The 15,584-nt window shown below is 39.1% G+C and overlaps 1 protein-coding gene across 2 annotated transcripts; it reads right to left on the bottom strand.

Annotated features, from left to right (window-relative positions):
• Window positions 1-983: 983 nt before the first annotated feature.
• Window positions 984-15,015, bottom strand: AADAT (aminoadipate aminotransferase). Of its 2 annotated transcripts, XM_003205390.4 has the most exons (13): window positions 14,911-15,015; window positions 13,989-14,157; window positions 12,828-12,960; window positions 12,164-12,238; window positions 10,843-11,052; window positions 10,282-10,347; window positions 8,993-9,075; window positions 7,804-7,900; window positions 6,951-7,012; window positions 5,143-5,207; window positions 3,800-3,906; window positions 3,139-3,240; window positions 984-1,878 (listed from the first exon to the last, which is right to left on the bottom strand). In XM_003205390.4, the coding sequence occupies exons 1-13, from the start codon at window positions 14,975-14,977 to the stop codon at window positions 1,828-1,830; spliced, it is 1,287 nt and encodes a 428-aa protein (XP_003205438.1). In that variant the 5' UTR covers window positions 14,978-15,015; the 3' UTR covers window positions 984-1,827. The 2 variants fall into 2 exon arrangements, with proteins under 2 accessions (XP_003205438.1, XP_010707786.1); XM_010709484.3 differs by lacking the exon at window positions 10,282-10,347.
• Window positions 15,016-15,584: the final 569 nt, after the last annotated feature.

The following is a 15,584-nucleotide window of genomic DNA, read 5'->3' as shown; positions in this document are numbered from 1 at the left end:
GTGGATTAAGCTCCATCTAAATATTATCTCCTGGAGATTAGCTAAAATGATTCATCCTTCTGCTTCTTTGCTGGAGTACTGAACACCCCTTTAACCTGAAACCATTCATTGCTTTCCAGACCATTTTTCCTTTTATTGTGAGCCCTGAGGCTCTACGTATCCATGCTCTTTTAATACAGACCAAGCTTTTAACACTGTAAAGCTTACAAAGAAAAAGCCTTGTTCCCTTAACGTTTTCCTTTACTGGCACTGTATTAATTCCACGTGTTCTTCTGTTTTGGTAGCTCTGTAAACCTGCTCCTGTTTAACCTCATGCAAGAAAGCAGAATTAGTATGGATAAAATGGAAACTTGTCTAATTCTTATTTTCCCATGGGTACTCACCTGTGTAAAAGTCCCAACATATGTCTCTGAGATCTGCATTTGTAGAACTGCGCTGATAATAAGTTTTGGGGTCAGTTAAAAGACCTAATGTTATTTTTAATAAATCTCAACTGAGGAGAAAAGTGGATTCGTTAGGAATGCCATGAAAAGGTACCTCTAATTGTGGAGATTGCTGGTTTGTCTAAGGGCTTAGCAATGTGACTGGAATAGAGTTCTACTTGGGAGAAAATAATATGCAGTGTTGTAGAGTAGAGTATTTCTTGGTCACCATACTGGAGTACCATTTATCCAGAGGAAAAACAACAGATATATCAGTCTCTCATCCACCAGGATGAAAACCATAACTACAGCCTCCTCCCGGGCTCTACAGCCACCCCAAGGGTCCTCGCTGTGCCCAAGCCCAGTCCAACTTTATGGTGCAGCGCCCATAGAACCAGCTTGCCTGCCTGCACTGAGGATTGGAGAGAAACCTAGGGATGTGGGTTGGGTTACAGGGTGATGCATTGAGAAGGCTAGGATAATCTACACAGTTAAAACTTTCTGAAAGTATTGTACGTGGTGCCAAGAATCTAACATTTGGGATGATAATAATCAAAGGACCAAAGATCAAAACATCTTTATTTTTGTGTTTTGCTTGCTTTGTACATCTATGTCAAGGTATTGTTCATTCCAGTGCTCAGTTCAGTTACTTATGCTCTTCTCTATTAAAAAAGATGTCTGCAGTTAACCAAGGCAGCAGTTCTATTGGCACATCCACATATCTTTGCTTACCAGCCATTTTCTAACATACAGAGTAATTACTCACAGACTAAAGTGGAAACAAGCAAACAGAAAACCTATAAAAACTAGAAAAATTAGTTGCAAGACCACTGCTAATTGCAAAGAATCTTAAGCCAGCATTTGTAATTGTGGCTTGATTTTGCTATGTCAGTTTCCAAATTAAAACATCCCAACCTCATTTTTATCTGACAAAACTTTAGTAAAACCTAATACTGATCTTTTCAAAACCAGACAATGTACCGAAGGACAAGAAGGAAAACAAAATAAAAAAGCAATTCCAACAAAAGGTCTTGGCAGAATGTATCAGTTAGGATTAAGAATGCCTACAACTACCTCAGGTGTAACTTCCTAAGTGACTGATTTCCCTGCTTCCTAACCCAAACAGAAAGCAAAAAGCCAAAATCAAGCTCTAACAATACTTTGGATTTGACAGGAAGCAGAACATTTTGTTTTTAAGCATATCAAACATTTTTGGATTAGAATAAATTTAGCAGTGCGATGTACTGACAAAGAAAAAAAATCAGCAATTTGTTTTTTCTACTTTTTTTTTTTTAGCTGAATCAATGGAAACATCCATGGCACTGTGCTTGTTTTCAAAGTGTTCTGACTCCCAATGTTAATATATATTTCCTTGAGATGATTTTGTTAGCTGTGCGAGCTCTATTCATTTTTTCTCTACAGCTTCTTTTATAAGATCCGCCAGTCTCTGGAAAGCCTGCAATGATATAGAAGATGGTTTAAATTCATATACCTGCATTACTTAAACACACAGTCTACTAAAACTACCCTAACACTCGCATATGAACTCACTGCTTTATACTACAAAATTCTGCTGATATTGTGTGTTTTCCTTTTCTCTAACAGCATGCATTGGCTTGAAATCATATTGTGACAAGACAACGCTTCCACTCATCTGATAAAAAAATGAAAGGCAGTTTTTTTCTGAAACAGAAAAACACACTTATGGATGCTCAATGATTATCTGCAGTTGAAATGAAGCTAATCAGTTGTTTTAATAGAACTAGTGATCATTGGAAAAGTATCTCTTTTAACCCATTGTAGAGCCCTAGAGACGCCAAAGCTGAAAGAAAAGAAAGAAAATTCAGAAGAGAAGCATACAGAAGTACAATGGCAGCAAGGTACGATTTGACTGTCCACAGTATGCCTAGGAATTGCTTCCTCTTTCACAAAGAAGAAGAAATACAGGACAACAGAAGCACATATCTGTTACAGACCTGAGTAGCTGAATGAAAGTAAAACTAGAGATACTGAGCTTTCAAGCACCTACATCAGAGGATCACTAAATCTGCACAAAAAGTTATCTCCTAGACTTTCTCCCCATTGATTTTACAGATACAGCCAAATAACATCCGAACTGTTTGTAAAATACAGGTTACTTCTTGAGAAATGAAATGCAACATGTACGTGAATCATAGGAAAGAAAATCAATATTCTTCCTTACAGCACACAAAAAAAGTAATTCAGTTTCAGGAATGGAAAATAAGGAAAATAAAAATACATGCTGTTTGCTAATGCTAGAACAAATAGCAAAACTTTGGCCTCAGCGAAGCTCTTCTGACTAATAACTGGGATGACTAAGTGTAAGAATCTGTATGTATGGGATACACAGAAAAAAAATTAAGGAGTCCTATAAATTCAGCACATTGCAGGAAATTCGGATAAAAGTATCTTGGCCAAGAAACAGCTGCTTCAGAAGTACTGCTTTAGTGCCTACGTACTCAAATAAATACACTATATATAAATATAAATATTATATGTATATATATAATGTATATAAATAACATATTTATACATTATATAAATATATATAATATATAAAAATATATAAATATATATAAATACACAAATAAGAAATCACACAAGGAGAAGTAAAAATATCATTATATCACATATTTACATGAGAAACTGTTCTTGATAAGAATGTTTAAAAAAGAATAATTCCAGTCTCACTTACCAGATCCATCTGGGTTGGAGAAGGCAGAGAGAAAGAAGCTCTGACATAAGGACTGGGCTCTGAACTATCGATGTTGAACACTCCTCCAGGAACCAGTAACACCTGTGTAAAAGCAGTGAATCACTCAGTTATAAGCAAGGTAGAAAACAATACATTCTATTAAATTTGAGAGGGCAAACTTGTATCAGACTTTTTGTAACAAAACCAAAGGGCTCTCAGGTTCATAACCAGGTTTGGTTTACTGTCAGTGTTTAGCAGTACCAGTGCAGTGGGATGTACTCAGTGCACTGTACTGTCTCTTTTAAATTTTAAAAATAAAATCACACAATTTTTCATACTAAAAAGTGTCTATAAGGATGACTGCCCACTCTGTTACATATACATTACCAAAAATATACTATTAGATATATAGTGAATATATTGTATATAATATATACATGTGGTATAAATTTAAGCTGATCAAATATCAACATTTGAATACATATAAGAAAATATTTTACTAATGACACACTACATTACAGAACAATGCCTCTGCCTCAGTGATGATTGTGGATACAGATTCCCTGCTTTCATAGATCTGTGCCTATGTGCAGATAGATACATAGATTTATTTCATCATTTCCTCATTTAATATCATAAGCCATTAAGCCATAGGTCATACTTCTTTTTGCAAAGCTTTTTCCATGATCAGCTGTTGTGTATCAGAAACTCCCTTAATTTTGATCCATAAGAACATGCCAGCAGCAGGAGGATGCCATTCTGCCAAGCCTAGAGAAAAAGAAAAGGGAATCAATAAAGAAACTTCTATTCTTCCTGTAATTTGGTACATGATAGAGTAAGTGATGTAAATCTATTGCTTGCATGAGCTTGAATGAACTTCTAATAACAAGAAATGTCCCTCAGGGCTCTGTCTTGGGACTGGTACTCTAGAACATCTTTACCAGTGACAAAGATGATGGGATTGAGTGCACCCTCAGCAAGGTTGCTGACGACACCAAGCTGAGTGGTGCGGTTGATTACAGCAGAAAGAAGGGATGCCATTCAGAGGGACCTTGACAAACTCAAAAGGTTGGCTCTTGTGAACCTTATGAGGTTCAACAAAGCAAAGTGCAAGGTTTTGCACTTGAGTCAAGGTAACCCCAGATATGTATACAAATTGGCAGAAGAACTACTTGAGAGCTGAGCCCTGCTGAGAAGGTCTTAGGGGTCGTGGCTGATGAAAAATACAACATGAGCTAGCAGTGTATGCTTGCAGCCTGGAAGGCCGATGGTATCCTGGCTGCCATCAGAAGAGGGGTGGCCAGCAGGGAGAGGGAGGTGATTGTCCTCCTCTACTCCGCCCTTGTGAGGCCCCATCTGCAGCACTGCGTCCAGGTCCCCAAGCGCGTGCAGAGGAGGGCCATGAAGATAATGCATGGGCTGGAACACCTCTCCTATGAAGGCAGGCTGACGGAACAGGAAGGTGAGCAGTTCTTAAATAATTATTGTTGATTCCACTGCAGACTGACAAAAAGGAGTAATTATAGTCACTGACTGTAATCCCACTGTTGCTGAGCAGCTTTGTTCTGTGCTCTGTGATTAATCATAAAAGTGGATGTCTGGAATTAAGTTCGGACAAAATGACCATCACTACTACCATATTTATATCTTCTTTTAAATTTATGCAACAGAATCTGACACTTTCAGATGGAGATTTTAAAGACAGAGATTTTAAACACGAAAAGAATGTCGTGGAATGAAATACATTCTGTCTGTAAAGTTGCTTTATATGTGATAATGTGGTGAGATTTTTTCTCATCATCATTAACTTGTCCCCCACCAGAAAAGCAGGACAACTGCAGTCTTAGATAATTCACCCTAAGCTTAGTATTTCACATCACTGATTTGCTCAGTGATCATCTATCACTTTGGTCAAGGGGTGACCTTCAGCAATTTTTCTTGATCACGAAGATAATAATGGCTAGAAAAAAGGTCTAAGTTATTAACTGTGTTGCACTGACTGACCTTTTAACCATTTGTCAGCAGCAATGAGCATTGCATCCCGCTGGGTCCTGTAGAACTCCACAACTCTGAAAGTACATTACCAATTGAAAGCCATGATCTCATAGTGCTTCAGAGTCCATTTGTGTTCCAAAAGCAGAAACAAAGCTTTTCTACTTATCAACCGAAATGCACACTTAACAGAAATCTGAACACATCCCAGATCAGCACAATACAATGTACTATGTATATGAAACTTTGTATATGCATTAGAAAAGTCTTGAATGCTTCATGGTGTCTACAACAAAATCAATGAGATAAAGGAAGTGCATTTGTAGCTGCTTCTTAATCCTTACATGTCTGAGAAAGTTCAGTATTAAACACTTTATAAGTGATATCCATTCTATTTTATGTTGTGGATACAAGCCCTGTTTGCAGTAGTCATCACACAAAACATGCATACAGAAGTAAATTAAGTATTTGCATGCCTGCAAAAGTACATATGTGATATTTATGCATTTGGGTTAAATTTCTGTAATAGGTACATGTGGAAACAATATTTCATGAGATAAAAACAGATCATATGATAAACCTATCATGACTATCTGACAGCTTCCCTTGTTTTAACCCTTTGAGCCTACTGCCTTCATACTTCAACTAAAACTTCAAAACAATACAATAACTTACTAGGGAAAATGACCCTACCCCAAGGTCTAAGAGAAACAAGCCTTGTACAATGACTACTCTCACTGGTATCAAATGAAGCAGCTGTGATTCTGCAATATTAGGTAGACATGACAAAAATGTATGGTGCAGAATGCATAGATCAGGTGCAAAAGGGCTCCCTTCTCTACATATGAACCAGACTTAGTAGTTTCACTTTTCTTTGATACTCTTGGAACACGGAGCTTTGATTTCCAAATGTATTTCATGAAACCTAACAACAGACAAATACTAACTAAAAAAGATTACAAATCTCAATGACTCTGCCTATGACAGTTATTATACTCTACAAAAAAAGGTAAATTTTACTTCTGCAGTTTTTACTGCATCATAAATTCTGTGGTAACTTTATTTTTCTTTGCTTTTCTGTGCTGTTATTTTACTTTCACGTTGGAATTGAATTTTAAGTGCGAGGCAAAACTTTCACAGAAATGTCATCACTATAAACAATAGGCTTACTCCGACTCAAAAACACAAGCTAACAAGTTCACCTGATCCCAGTGAAGTCATGTGGAAATGGTAATCAGCTGTAGGACCTAATCAAAAATAAGCCACTGGACAACAGTCTCTAGGAGTTATAAAAGGTTGTGGGTAGCCTACTGCAGCATTATTTTCATTAGGTAAAGAGGAAGAATATATCTGGCCTAGGAAAGGCTGCCTCCCTGTCAGGAAGAAGGTAAGAGAAGAGATATGTTTAAGAGACACATCTTCTTAACTGCTGAAAGCTGAGATAAAGTGTAGTCTGAGTTTTCCTACAAATCTATCTTTATGCTCCTGTTTCTTACACCTATTCTGTGATACCTAACACAAAACAAAGCCAGGGTTAGTATCTCTGCTCCGATGTTTATGGAATGGGTAACAGCCTGCTGCTCAGGGGCAGGAGTGGCTGCTGCGGTCAGATATAAGAACCTTTCTTATGCTTCTCTTACAATCCTATGACAAGCCTTTACAAACCATAACATGTTACCCATTACTGTAGGAAGCTTAGGGCACAGATCTGACTATGACATTTGAAATGCAACATGAATACTCACATGGATACCTGTTTTGTGTAGGTAGCAAGAAGCAGCATGACAGATGAGGGCATTCAAAATATGACATGACCTTACCTGTCTGTGTGCTCCAAGAAACCCTTTTCTCCCCACTGCTGAAGAAGCTGTGATATTATCATCTAAAGAAATAAAATGCACTATCAATACAGGGCTGCTCCACAGCCCTGTGTGTTACATATTGCCCTGTGTGTTATTCAGAATTCCACCTGGGCAAGAAATTGCACGTGGGGTCTCTCAGAGCCCTTTATAAACAGAGGTGCCAGTAGCAGCAGACAATTGCAGTCTCTGTCACTGCTACCTTCAAGGACAGTGGCAACATTTGGAAGTTGTAGTTGGAGGAATGGATAGAAAGCTGAATATGGGAATCTGGGCAAAAAATGAAGGCAATATATACTGTTTTATGGAAGTTCCTTCCAGTCTCTCTTTAATACTGCTCCTATGATGAAGTAATGGATTTGAAAGTTGTATGTAGACATGCTTGATGTCTCCTTTCCTTATTACCAGTTATAAAGGAGCTGCTGATGGCACCTTTGTGATATCTGTGAGCTGCCAGTATTATTTTAGATACTAAGCATAAAGAAAAATGAGGAGGAGGAGGGGAAGAACTTCCACTGTATGCTTTATATTGAGGTTTATCAAGTGATCCCATTGGCAAGAGATAAAACATCTTAAATCTTGATTCTTGAAATCTGATGGTTAATATTATATTAGCTGAAGCACTAGTGCTTTCCATGCACTAAGCTCTCTAGTTCTGGCTGCAGTTTCTTTGGTGATCTGTTCCTTTTGGTGACTCAATATCTGTTCTTGTAACTAAAACTGAAAAAGTGTAGTGCAACTACGCTTGTTCTTAGTTTCCTCTGACTTGGAATCTGATTCTTTAATACAATTCAATTGTTAGTTTAGTACTTGCCTGTGTGAAAGTGCTGGTGTGCATTGTAGAAACCTGAATGTGTAGAATAACTCTGTCGATAAGAGGCTTGGGACCTGTCAGAAAACCAACTCTTAACCTAGAAGAAAAAGAAAAGATTAGAACAGGAAATGCAGTGTGCAAAGCCTTTATGTGAGTTATGGTTCAACTTGTAAGCAGAAAACCTATAATCATTTCACTAATGTGCTAAGGCTCTTGTATGTATTTATATCTTTAATACTGCCCTAAACCCCAGGTTTACACAACTTACAAGCTAAGATCAATCAAAGGAAAGGAAAGATGGATTATTCACATAATTGAAAGTCATGAACGCTCAGCTTCATGGAAAAATATGCAAGCTGGCAAACAGGCTTCTTCTTTAGCTCTTTTAGCACTGCAGGACAAATGGAGTTCAGGCTGATAAAATAGGTTCTTATTCATGTTTCATTGCTATGACCTGTCTTTACTCAGACTGTTTTTCTTCAAACAGCTATTAAAGCTATTAAAGTAAGCTCAAATATGTCCTTGGCAAAGACAAAATTGCATCATGCCTTTTTGTAGTGTCACTTCTGGAAGTGTCACCACACTTGGCATTGTGCTGTCTCTTCTCTTTCTTGGGGATGGGGTCACAACCCACTAGCTGCCAGTGCAAAATTCACATTACTTTCTTATATCTATTAGAATAATAAAAGCAAATTAAAACACAAATATATTGTTTGTGTGAGAGTATCCAGCTTAATTTTTCAGGAAGATATAACCTGAAAGAACCATAAAGCTAGAAGGTAAGACATCACTATAACTCTGATTGATTGTAGAGAATTATGTCATCATTTCTTTTATATATTGGAAGAGTCTGCAGAAATGGTAACAGGCAGGAAACTGGCAAAAGACTACTAGAAGTTCCAGGAAGAGAGCTTCAGGCCAGCATCTCAGTCTCTCAGCCTATGTGGCGCCTGGAAGACTGGCCTGCCTGGGCAGGATGACATAGCTATCAGAATCAGAAGAGAATCAGAATTTGGAATTATAAATGACCTTCAAGAGATGACAGGAAAAGTTAGTACACTGAAGAAAAATACCTTCCAGAAATGACCAGGTATTAGGTGAAAAAACTGTCATCTGATCCTTTTGTACACAATGTTAGTCTTGTGCCTTAATCAAGAGGTAATACTGAGGAGTCTGAAGTGGGCCTTACCCAGATGAGAGAACTTTAGAGAATGAGTCAGTCCTGATGACTCTGCCATCCACATCCATTGAGAGGAAACTTGGAGCCCATGGCTTCAAAGAAAAAGAAAAAAGAAAATTCAAGTTTCTAGTAGGGATTGTGGTGGAATTACTTTCTTTGCTATGGAGACATAATTATTTCTTAAAGTACATATTTTGATAGTAAATATTTTAGTGATGGACATTCAAAGGACCAGGGCAGTAACTTGCTGACAAATGTTTATTTAAACTAGCTGTCTGAGATGTAATATTCTGTGAAAACTATCAAGAAATCAGCCTTGTTTCTTTTAGCCCACTGATCAGCACACAAGTGCGCAGTTCAAGATTTGATATGATGCCATAAGCAGGGGAAACAAATTCTCTGTCAAGGTTTTTAAGGAGTATACAGAAGGATATTGTAATTTTAAAGATGGAACAGTAGCTTTAACATTTACTTAAGAACAAACAGACAAAAAACAACCAAACAAAGGGAAGTTAGAAGATATGTCCAAATTTTGATCTGAGTTCAGCATGCTTTTTTCCTTATCAAATATCCTACTACCTTTATACATCCTCCCCTCATTCTCTAGCAAAGCTAAACAATGCTATTCAATGTCTGTGAGGCACTGTTATTGCCTCCTCCCATAAAAATGTATTTCAAAATAGAATACTGAATACTGCTGTTTATCTTCTAGCAATGTTTTTGCTTCCTTACAAGATCAGCTTTTTATTCCTGAAGTTGGGTGCTTGAGCAGACTGTGCTGTTGCAGATCCATTAGGAAAGACAGTTAAACACTTTGTTACCCACAGGAGGAAGATCTGTAGGGAAGGAGGGAAGCTGCCTATCCAGTACTACTTCCTATGGCTTTTGGGATAACTGGATGCCAAAAGGCAAAGGGGTAGAAATGAGATGTAATAGCTTATAGGAATAGACCATCTTCCTCTGGATGGAGGAGTGACTGGTTTGAAAGGAAGAGCAAGAGGCTGCTATTTTCAGGCACTGCTTTGGTGGTATATTTGTTCTGTTCTGCAGGCAAAGGCTTTGCAATTTTCTTAGTAATGAGGGAAACTCAGTCCTGTGTAAGGCTTGAGGAATTTGAACCACCACAATTAAAAGGCTGATGCAATAAAATGCAAAGGGGGCAAGTAAAAGTAGCAATAGATTGTTAAGCATATAACTAACTTAGAAGAAGGACATGAAGACTATCCAAGAAGATTTATGGCTCAAACTTCGGTTCTTTGGTATCAGAAATGAAGATGCTACCTAGCATGGAAGATTACCTTTTCAAACTGAAGAAAGTAGTAAGGATCATCTTCTATGATAAGGAAATCATATTTTCTTGCTAGCTAAAGAAAGAAATGAATTCAATGCAAAGACTGATTAAAACATAAAGACTGTAAATTCAGTTCTTGGTGTACTCTGGACCTATTACCAGGACCATATTAGGATCCCACAGGTTGCTCCTTCACTGTATATGAAGCTGTGTCAGGAGGAGGTTTCAAATCCCCAATTCAGACATCAGTCTAAACAATAAACACGCTACTGCAGTGCAAGGACAGGTGCATAACTAAAGGTGTGTTCAAAGGGTACAGTACACTTCTGGTAAACCCACTTTGAAGCTCCTGACACCAGCAGCAATGTACTACTACTGCAAAAAATAATTTACCTCATGCTACTGAAGACTCCTCATGAAAGAGGCTTTGTTTAGATACAAGTTCTGGCTAGAACCTGTTCTGGAGCAATAACGGGCCCAAACGTTACATGCGGAGTACCTTTAGCTACAACAGGATGGACATTTACCCATTTCTACCTAAAACATTCATGAGGCCCCTCCTACATACCTGATAAATCTCCTTCTTGCGATCCGCGGTCAGAGAGTTTCCAGTTGGGTTGCAGCCATTTGGAATCGTGTACAGGAATTTGGGGAGAGGGCGGCTATGATTTTTTATATCTCCTGGATTCCAAGCGGACAGAATTTCTTTTAGAGCTTTTGGAATAATGCCATGTTGGTCACTAGGAACATTAATGATGTTACAGCCCAAAGGTCTCAGCTGTTGATAGGATGAACAGAACCGTCATGATCCTTTCTGACTTTATAGCTATCCCAAATTCTTACGTCCTCACGATTCAAATCAAAGCTTGTCTAGGTTTGCTATGTAGCTTGTCAAACTTACCACATTCCTCTTTATTTGCCCCGTTAAGCCACGCGAGGAGAAAAAGGCAACTAATGTCTAATTGCTGTTCTTCTACAGGAAATGACACATTTTTGCAAGCAGAAAGGCATGTGGAGAGTTTGAATTGTTCTCTTCATGCTCTCAACGCAGACAGTAAGTTTAGCGCAACTCTACTTCCAGTGGATCATTTGCATTCTACTAGTGCCAGAACTGTAAGCTACTCACTACTGACAAAGGGGAAAGAAATATATTCAGCAATACCTGGGAGAACAGAATGATGCTACTGCAATGACACACTGACGGCAATGTGAAGAGTTGCAGGAAAAATACTAACAAAACAGCATGCTGTCTCACCTCCATGGGGTTTCAATCTGTATCATGTAGCTCAGCATTTTTAAGTGAAAATCTAAGTTGATGCAATAATTTTGAAAGTATGTTCTTAACAAGAAATCTTTGATTAGCCAAACGATATCAGAATTCCTGTCAGTGCAAGGGGAAACTGGAATGAAGTGGTACATCATTTATCCTAACCCTTTTTACAACTCTTATGTATTTTTATTTGATGTTTAATTACATAGCAATTAATTTCTCAGAAGGAAACTTTGCTATTTTTGTACAGTCCTTACTAGTTTACATCTGAAAACTCTAGTTATGGGTACAGCATAATCAGACTATAAAATACTTCAGTAGAACACGATGATTTGTTGAAATACCCACTTAAAATCTGTTCTGAACTGACTGCTGTGATGACTTTCTTCCAAGTCCCAAATATGACCTCAGTCCCAGAACAAACTACAGCATTTAGAAAAGGACGCTGTGTGCTGGGAATAGCTTTTATGAATTAATCTTTATGAACTTAATTGGATTTACAGTAAAAACGTGACTCTTAGATGCGTTCTTGCTGTAAATACAGGGCATACAAGCAAGTAGATCAGGTACTAAAGTGCTGTTCAAATCTGATGTTCACAGCTATTGATGAAATACTTACTGCTGCTAGTGTCCCAGAATATGTGGGGGCATCCAAAAGGATGCTGTCCCCAGGATTAATGAGCATTTCAAACACCTGTGAAAGAAAACTATTTTAGAAATATTTTACATATGCTTCCTAGGTCTGACTTTAGTGAGACTGTAAGTCTTGGTTACGCATCAGTAATTCCCAAAAAAATTAAGTAACTGCTGTTTGTAGGGAAAACAGATCAACGACCAGCTTTAGAAACAAAACAGAGCTGGGAAGAACAGTTTTGAAATGGGAACAGTTCTCTATACAACAGAAAGCATTTCATTTGCAGAAAGTATCAACTAAGCAGCAGAGCAGACTGAACAGGTTGATTATTCAAGGAAGATTAATACAGTTTGTCATGTTACAGTAAAGCCAATAAGGCTTTACTGATTACTTGAGTAACAAGAAATGTTATCTTAGTATATTTTCTGACAGCCTTTTTACTATATCTGAACATTCATGTATGTTTGTCATGAGACTGCCCAGCGTGTTTTAAGTTCTGTTACCTTGTATGGATAGCCTGAGGTGTTTGTTTAACAAGTACTCTACACAAAGCTTTGAAGTGATGCTTAATGCTAAGTATAGCTGAACTGAGGGAAGAAAATATCATCTTGAAAGAAGTACTTTTAATATACTGAGTTCTTGGTCCTACTTTGCATAAGCCTTCCTGGCTGCCAGTTGTGACACACACTTCCATTTGTCCTCCCTCAGGACTGTAGTTGGCTGTGGGGGGATTGTGTAGATTCCTCTGAAAATTCTTCAGCCACGACAACAGTTCTGGAATGCTGAAAGAGGAATGAGGTAAGGTGCATCTAACATCTTACACAGGCCAAGAAGAGGCTGCTCCTCTAAATCACTGTCAAATCTAGCACACAGTCCTGAGTCTGGCTTTAACTGTCTCACAACTATACCCAGATGCCAATTTGACTTTTTTTTATCAAATAATGGAAAAGGTATCAATCTTTCTTTTGGAAGAGCAGCAAAAGTGAGCATCTACAGTCCACACGCATCAAATGACGACTGAGAAATCTGGGCAGAAATGGTTCACTGAGGATGGAGCATGGGTGGAGGTTAAACAGGATCTGCTCCTAGGAACAATCTTTCCATACTCGGATGTGGCTGCTTGACAAAGCACTTCTGGAAGTAAGGTACAGCGAGCAAGAAACTTGGAAATGAGTTTTTTTTAAAAAACTGTTTTTAAGATAAAGTCTTGTAATACATCTACAAATGCCTGTTTACTAAAGTTGTGTTCACTTAAGTATTAGGAAAAGCTGCAACTGCACTGATTAATGCCCTATGTGACTACGTAGGTACATGCATATTTTTGCAAGCCTGTCATAAGCCTGATTTGGTGCTGCCTATGGGGGAGTTAATAAGAATGCTAAGCTAACATAGCATATATGCAATTTTTGTACTAAAAATACCAATACTATAAAAATCTCAGTTCAAGCACAAGTGCTATGTGTCGACTTCTTTAGAGTACCAAATAAAGGCAAAATGAATGCTCCAGGATCTGGAAACTGCAGGTCATCATCACAATCATTCACTGAACAGCTTAATACAAAACACAGGATGAGTCTTTTTACTGCCTTGGGAGTATATCAGTTACTAATAGCTGGGAAATCTCTGGCTAGTTTAAAAAAAAGAAAAATGCTCATCTACTCAGAACCTCCTGCTTAAACTGAAATATAAACACTGAGGAAAATTTGAAGAAGTTAAAGCTGTTTCAGTAAAGATCAATAAAGGCAATGATAGAGAACTTCGGGATTCTTTCACTCTGCCATCTTTTAGTGCAAGCAGCCTTTGCAGATACCCTGCTGAGGCAGAGTACTGAAGAGCCCTCTTCATTAAGTCTTCCCCAATCTCAACAGCATTTCCATGTCCAGTGGCAATAGTAGCCTTCTTAAATGGAAAAACAGCAGGGTTTGGTGCCCCTCCAGCCAGAGAGATGAGAGACGGAGGAGACTTTTGCATCAATTCAGCTACAGTAAAAGGAAAATACCTTGATTACAATTTGATCATTGCAGCAGTTGCTCACACACTTTATCTAATAATAACCCAGGTTAAGTTTGTTTTGTTTTACTACTACTGGTAGTTACATCTGATTATAGCTTTTAAATAAGAGAGAGGGAATGTTTCTGGCAGCGTGGCTTTAGCGGCAGAGGCACTGTGTAAATAAGGTGGTACGAAGGAAACGTTGATAACTCTTGCTTTTTAAATGCAATTTCACAATCATTCACATCCAATCTGTGCTCTGCTAGGAGCACAGACTGGACCTTGGCAAGTGAACTTGTTCACAATATGGAATTTGTGCTGACTTGATGCTTTTGGCTCAGATGTGAGAGGACGGATGCTATCAGGTCTGGCTCAGTGCCTTCCAATACTGAGTTTGTTCTCCACTACTTATTAGACAATTGGACAACGAGTGTCAATTCACAGCAAGCTGTGCCAAAACCCCTGCTGCAGAAACGGTAGCAGAGACTTTCAGGCACTTGTTTAAGTGACAACAACACTACTTTTGTCTGGATGAGTTTCTGCAATGAATGTTTCAAGGCTGTTCTTTTTATATATACCTGACTTCTCTAGATTAAAGAAGTCATGTTTCACTGGCCCTGTGAGCACCTGGCAGGCTTTCTCTCAAGCCTGCTCAAGTCTTTCATCACAGCACCTCTATAAAGTCTAGAACACGAGATGATACTCTTAAGAGCACCTGCCAAGAACGGGCGCATACTCACTCAGAACTCTTATTGGAGATGCTTTTCTTGCTGCACTCACACTTGTGAGAAACCGAGAATAATTCATGTCTGTGGGGAAAGAGCAATTAGTCAAGCATTGAGGGGAAAGATGAATGGGAACCCTCCTGCTTCTGCTACGTGCACCTGCCACGAGTAGCACCTCCAAACAGTCCTGCCCACAGCTAGGCTCTATCACGTCAATTTGTAGTAGGGTCAGTATTGGATCTTTTCTTTTTGGAATGAAGCAGTTTTCTTCTTCACGTGCACTGGCTGGGCCACAGCCTCCCTCCTGCTGCTACGATCGCATACAACAGGACTGCAATCGTCTGAGTTGGAGGGGAACCTTAGAGGCAGCGGACAGGGATAGATACACACAGCAGGACCGTGCGCTCCCAGCCTGACTCTGAACGTCTCCAGGACTTCCACCGCCCGTCCGGACAGCCAGGCATGGATTCTGACTGATAGCTGGCGGCCTGTCCTTCTAGCAAGAGCAGAGCCGAGCTACCGCTTTCGGCTATCGCAACAACGCCTTGGAATCACGCCTCGGGCGGCCGCGCTTTGGGAAAGCGCCGCTTCCAACGTCACCGCGGAGCGCCGTTCCGCGCGCCCGTCTCGGCGCTCCCCGACCCCACGCACGGCGAAGATCCGCTCGGAGCACAGCCCTGCCCTGCCGT

The sequence above is a fragment of the Meleagris gallopavo genome, chromosome 4 (assembly GCF_000146605.3).
Source record: "Meleagris gallopavo isolate NT-WF06-2002-E0010 breed Aviagen turkey brand Nicholas breeding stock chromosome 4, Turkey_5.1, whole genome shotgun sequence".
In the NCBI taxonomy this organism is placed as follows: domain Eukaryota; kingdom Metazoa; phylum Chordata; class Aves; order Galliformes; family Phasianidae; genus Meleagris; species Meleagris gallopavo.
Note: the sequence above shows the minus strand (reverse complement) of the source record. Positions and strands in the feature narration are given on the sequence as shown.

Bases quoted from the DNA above. Each gene is read 5' to 3' on its own strand.
- AADAT (XM_003205390.4), bottom strand. From the start codon at position 14,977: ATGAATTATTCTCGGTTTCTCACAAGTGTGAGTGCAGCAAGAAAAGCA. The intron at 9,076-10,281 runs GTAATCTTCCAT...TTTTCTTTGAAG, and splicing joins ACTTTCTTCAGTTTGAAAAG to CCATGGGCTCCAAGTTTCCT. The intron at 7,901-8,992 runs GTAAGGCCCACT...TTTTTCTTCTAG, and splicing joins TCTAAAGTTCTCTCATCTGG to GTTAAGAGTTGGTTTTCTGA.